Below are 6,303 nucleotides of genomic sequence, written 5' to 3' on the forward strand. Positions count from 1 at the left end.
CTCGACTGCTGACAGTATGCTGTCCTAATTGGACAAGCAGGACACAAATAAAGTGACTGCCAAACATTGTCAAGACAAGGAGGGACAGCCCTTCAGAATATCCTGTTTCACAGAAAAGTCTATCAGATAAGTAGGCCTGTAAGCCAAAGATAGATGCCCCAACCATTTTGCAGAGGAACTTTTGGGTGACTGTCCAGGCAGCCAGCTATTTCTGTCATTTTACACATTTTTTGGAAGTCACTTGCTTGCTCACAGTTCCTTCTTACTCAGTTACTGTTATTTCATTCTTGGGCCTTTGAGGGAGTTAAAGATAGTTATAGTTTACCAGATGCAAAAAGTAAGTTATGATAAAAAGTAAATTAGGTATAAGACTTGGGACTCACCAAGATAGGATAGCTATGGAGTATTTTCTCTAAATTTTTTGAATGCAAATAGACTAGACATTGTTTATATTTATTGCCTGTATCTAGTCATTGTACTTATTGTATAGTTTTTCTTATATTAATTATAGCCTTCCCTTTTTATATTAGACAAAAAGAGGAAATGTAGTGACATTTCATTTGTATTTTGATAAATAAAGTTTGCCTGAAGTTAAAACAGCTGCACTAATCAGCCTTACAGGCCAGTCAGCGGTGACACACACCTTTAATCCCAGTAGCCATGCTAGTTTGCCATAGAAACCAGGGGTAGTGGTGCATACCTTTAATCCCGGCACTAGGAAGAAATATAAAATGGGAGGAAACAGATCTCACACACAGTCTCATTCTGAGATTCCCGGAGGCAGGATCGCCATTTCAGACTGGGGTAGAGCTAAGAGCCAGTGGCTGGCTGTTTTGCTTTTCTGACCTTCAGGTTCAACCCCAATTTCTGCCTCTAGGTTTTTCATTAATCATACTATATGGGCGTCATTTATTTCTCTCCTATGGTGCTACAGTGTCTCACACATCATAGCCATTCAAATGGGTGAAGTTCATCTTTGTCAAACTCCTTTATGTAGTGGCCTAGCAATGAAGGGTACAAAGTATGCAACAGCAGAATTTAGAGAAAGAGACAAGAATGTTGTTTTAAAAACAACAACAACACTGGATCCACTTCTGGAAAAGCTATTTCCCCTGCATAACTTTTCTTTTTCTAAACTAGATTCCTAGTTCTCACCCTTTCTTGTTTGTCTTGAAAAGCTTTTCTTGATCCTCTCTGGCAGATGTATCCATAGCCCTTCCTACACTTTTGATTCCACTTCTGACACTGGGCTTGAGGGGCAAGAACTATGTCTTAACTCATACCACAGCATGTACTAGTAGCCTAGCACTTATTGATGTATTTATTTTATTTTTATTTATTTAGTGTGCCGTGTGTATGAGTGCGGAACTCTGCTTGCACACGTGTGGAGCTCAGGGGACAAGCAGGGAATCTCTTCCCCCCTTCCATCTTTACCTGAGTTCGGGGGATCGGTAGATCACAGACTACCAGGCTCGCACGGCGGGCACCTTCACTCACCCCTGAATCATGTAACCCCTGGCCCACAGTCAGTATTTCACAGGTGCTTCTGAGTGAGGAGCATCCCAGGAGCAGGCAGCGGCTGAGCTCCTAGCACACGCTAAGCACCGACAAAGGACCTTACCTGCGACGTCCTTGTCTGAGTCTCAGAACAACCCCCATTTCACAGAGGCTAATCTGCCAGAGGTCACAGGTCAGGAGGGAGCTTTCCTCCGGGCTAATGGGTGGTCACAGTCTCTACCTTAACTGAAGTCATCATCTCACTACCACCCCCCTAGGGTAGGGGCCCTTTTCCTCTTTGCTTCTCATTGGGCCCAGAAACGAGGTGTAATTTGATCACATTAAATCGCTGATGGGGGAATTTTTAAAATGTGTCTGGTCCTCTTTTTGTTTTCTTGAAAGATTTTAAATTGTGTGTGTGTGTGCGTGCGTGCACTGTGTGTGTGTATAAGTTTGGGTATCCAAGGAGGCCAGAGACAGATTTCCCCCAGAGCTGGAGTTACAGGTAGCTTATAAACTGTCTGATGTGGGAGCTGGGAACCAAACTTGAATCCTCTGGAAGAGCAGTAAGCATCCTAAGAACTGAGCTATTTCTCCACTCCCAAGGTACCTGCCAGTCCTTCAAATGGCAGATCAGTATCTTTTTGTTGTTGTGTATAGTGTTGCTAGAATTTAAAATCTTACATAGTCTTACTAAGCAAGTACTCTGTTATATTACTTCAAAAACATCTAGGTCATTTGAACACAAATCCAAGTTGAGAAGCCCTTGCATGGGCGATGCTAAATGTCTTCCCAGCACAAACCTTTCATGAATCTTGACCCACAGTGGCACTGCCTTCTTGTGTGCTTGATACAAAATGTTAGCAAAAGCCTAATGATGGTGACTTGGGAACACATTGTAACATATTGTAAATTAAGAAGGGGTTCAAAGCCAGATGGGGTGGGAGGCAACAGAGATAGGCACTGGTGATGTGGGAAGGTCATTTGTCAATCTGTTGTTTCATTGGTTAATCAATAAAGAAAACTGCTTGGTCTGATAGGTCAGAAAATTAGGTAGGTGGAGTAGACAGAACAGAATGCTGGAAAGAAGGGAAGTGAGTCAGACGCCATGCCTCTCCTCTCTGGTCAGACGCCATGGAGCAAGCCACCAGGTCAGACATGCTGAATCTTTCCCGGTAAGAGACCATCTTGTGGTGCTACACAGATTACTAAATATGAGTTAAGCAAGATATGAGAGTTAGCCAAGAAAAGGCTAGATATAATGGGCCAGGCAGTGTTTATATGAATACAGTTTGTGTGTTGTTATTTCGGGTGTAAAACTAACCATGCAGGAGCCGGGCAGGACAAAAAACATGCAGCCCGCGGCTCTTTCTACACACTGGGGGTGGGGAAGACCTCAGGAAAGACCATATAATTGAAGAGTTAGTTGAAAATGGGTAGCTTGATCCTAGGTACATATAGTATAAAAAGAAGCATTTAAAACATTGGAATTAATGAGACAAATTGTGTCTTAACCTACTTTCTTCAAAATTCCCACAAAGGAGTCAAGAAACCAATGACCTGTCCAAAGTTAGAGTGTTTTAGAGAAGATCAGCCCTGTTGCTGTCAAATGAGAAAATATTCAGGAGAATACTTCATATATCCAGATACAGCACGATGCACTGTAAGTTTATTTTCACATAGAAATAAAGACAATTTCTGTTACTGAAGACTTTTGTATGGGTTAAGTCATGCTACTCGACCGCCTCTTTGTAGTTTCCATCCTACGTCCTAAGCACATCCCTGCGAATGTAGGAAAGTCATTTTGTTTATCCATCGAAGAGCTTCAGCTCTCATCTTGTTAACGTGGGAAGGATCATAAAAATATAAGATCTGGCTCAAAAAAAAAAAAACCCAAATACAAGAACCACATTAAGGAGACAGAAAAGAAAATGACGTCCAGTTGAATCCTTCTTGCAAACCTCTTAAGACATGGAATGGCTTCCGTCTTTTTCAAGGTAACGTGGAAAAAAGACACCGAGTCTTTAAAATTTTTCGCTTTGACCACTCTCTTGCGCCCCTCTGTTGTCCCCAAGGAACAATCTGGATCCCAGCTGTCCTTTCATTGCTTCAACAGAGACAGATTCTACTTAATGTCATAACTGGAAAAAAAAAACCAACCAAACTTTAACCCAGTCATCTCGTTCATCAGCACAAAATAACCATGTTCTGGACATCGTCCAAGTAGCATGTGGGCAATCTTTTTACTTTTCGAGTAAATAAGACAACGAACGGGTAGCTCTAGAACAAGCTAACATCACCATGATCCAGATGTGCAACTGGTGCAGTTCAGTAGTACATGACCACCTCCGACAAACACACTCGGGCCAGACACTTAAGTTACAAAATACAGTCAATATGACAACTGGTACAGAGAGTAGAAACCATCACTCTTAGGTTCTGTGCACCTACAAAGAAAGAACGAGAGAACTTTGTACAACGATACAAATTACGCATTTCTGCTCAGGTGCTCAGGGCACATCACACACACACACACAGAATCCTTAAAAGGTTGCGGTCACATTTTGGTTTTGATCCAGTGGTACACTGTCACACGAAATGTCCTGTCTGTTCCGTGCTAAACACCGGACTGAAAATGCAATAGCTGCTGACTCAAAAACTATCTCCATGAAAGGGCGCAGACTAAAACAGTCCTCAGCCTTAGGGTGCTAATCAGGACGACGGTGAAAGCCTTTACGGAGAGTCCTTAGGAATCTTGTAGAAACACAAGTTAGGAAATTTCACTGTGTTTTGTCTATCGTTTTCTTTTTTTCTGACACGAGTAAACAAATACTGGATTTAAAGTGCAGCTTCTTTCTCTTCTCCAACTTCCCCTCCCCTAAGGAGAGCGGTTCTGTGTTGACGTTCAGAATCCCCGCTGAAGGTTAAATCAGTCACACGCAGTCAGGCGCGATTGTCCCGATAGTCAACGATGGCCTTCCACAGCGTGCACAGCATCCCTCCCCTGTGTAAAAGACAGAAGAACAAGCTGAAGAGCACCATCCCCTGGGACAGCCCTTGGAACAGAACAGGGGCCATGAAGCGCACAGGCATATCGGGCCTGATGTATCCTGCGCACATGGTATTTTCTCACCACCCTTCACGCCTTTCCTGTCCATTTCTGAAAGTACCAAGTACAAGACACCATTTGATGTTTTCAGCACTCTTGAACTGTGTTTTTATAGAGAGGACTGTCAGTTACGGATCTGCTTGGGCTGTGACAAGGAATCGTACCAGACGATACAAAGTAGTCTAGCCGGTGAGTCAACGACAGATCTACTGTTTATAGGACTGTGAGCATTTCTGCACAGCAGCCTCGGAGAACCTGCATGACTTTAGTCTGTGATATTATTTAGGAACTCGCTTCCAGTTGATTGCCACACACTTAAACAGAAATACTCGTTATCAGAGTTGCCCCCAATAGGCTGGCCCAACTAACTCAGTTGACTCGGGGTTGAAAACTAGACACAGCCCTTCCTGAGCCTGCAGAGCTGGTGAGGGACCCTGCAGGGCAGGAACCCAGGCTTCCTGTTCTCAACCCAGGGTTCTTTCCCTCTTGACAACCAAAAGTAAGGGGGTGGGGGGAAGCGGTACCTTAGTCTGAGGCACTTTAAGTCGTCCCGTGTCACGTAGTAGAGAACATCCACGAGCGTGTAATCCTCAGCCAGAAACTATAGAGAGCAGAGTATGCGTACAGTAAGATGCTTTGTGTGGCTTTAAAACACGAAGGCTGCCCACAAGACAAACACGGCTAAGAATTAAGCACGAGTCTAAGTCGGGCAAGGGGTGGCACACGCCTTTAATCCCAGCACTCGGGAGGCAGAGACAGGCAGATCTCTTCTGCGTTCAAGTCCAGCCTGGTCCACAGAGCTAGTTCCTACACAGCTAGGGCTGTTACACAGAGAAACCCTGTCTCGAAAAACCAAAAAAGAAAATAAAGAATGACTCTAACAGGAAAGCCACACACACACACACACACACACACACACACACACACACACACACACAAACCAAAACAACAACAATAACAACAACAACAAAAAAAAAAACACAAAAAAACAGCCTTCTGGAATTATTAAAGAAAAAAGCCTTCTGGTGACCAAATTAGAAAGAAACACATTCGTATGATTCACATTGCTTGCGGATTAGAAGAGACGCAGGTTTAATCTCACTTGTCATTACGGAGATCGCTGGCAGCTAGTGTTTGTACTGAACAGCTCTAGTGCTCAAGCACTTCTGTTTGTTACCAAGTAGATCAATATTCCTGGGACATTATTGCCTATACTGAGCTTTTGAAGTTTTCATAGCCAATAGCAGGGACTTGCCTGCAATCCTGGACGAGACCGGAGCTTTTAATTTTAAAGCAAATAGAAGGGACAATGATTTAGTGGGTCATTACTGACTCCCCCTGAGTGTAACTCAAGCCCAAGAGGATAACAGTTTTGGAGAACTTTGTTGGGTGTATTGTTTTCTCTTAGTAAGGGAGTTATTTTAATTTCGTTAGAAGCCAATTGTTAAATGTAGATTTCGAAGGAGACTGTAAATTTTATGTAGTCCAATATATAGTGAAAAGAAAATCTTATTTTAGTTATTTTAAATTGTAAAGCTGACGACAATAATAGGAGTATTAAGAGGTCCTTTATAGCAAATCAAAAATACTACGTCTTTTAAAAGTAGTTTTTATTGTTGTTTGTATATATATGTATTTGTATGTGGGTGTGTGCACAGAGTGTATGTATATGTATTTGTATGTGGGTGTGTGCACAG

The 6,303-nt window shown here is 42.7% G+C and overlaps 1 protein-coding gene across 1 annotated transcript in view; it reads right to left on the minus strand.

Annotated features, from left to right (window-relative positions):
• Window positions 1-3,134: 3,134 nt before the first annotated feature.
• Map3k5 (mitogen-activated protein kinase kinase kinase 5) overlaps window positions 3,135-6,303 on the minus strand; it is a 206,024-nt gene continuing 202,855 nt past the window's right edge. The window contains exons 29-30 of the mRNA XM_005360963.3: window positions 5,131-5,207; window positions 3,135-4,501 (exon numbers count right to left, since the gene is read on the minus strand). Of these exons, the coding sequence (XP_005361020.1) occupies window positions 4,441-4,501; window positions 5,131-5,207 (138 nt within the window). The 3' untranslated portion in view covers window positions 3,135-4,440. The remainder of the gene's footprint in view (window positions 4,502-5,130; window positions 5,208-6,303) is intronic.

This window comes from Microtus ochrogaster, linkage group LG4 (assembly GCF_000317375.1).
Source record: "Microtus ochrogaster isolate Prairie Vole_2 linkage group LG4, MicOch1.0, whole genome shotgun sequence".
Taxonomy (NCBI): domain Eukaryota; kingdom Metazoa; phylum Chordata; class Mammalia; order Rodentia; family Cricetidae; genus Microtus; species Microtus ochrogaster.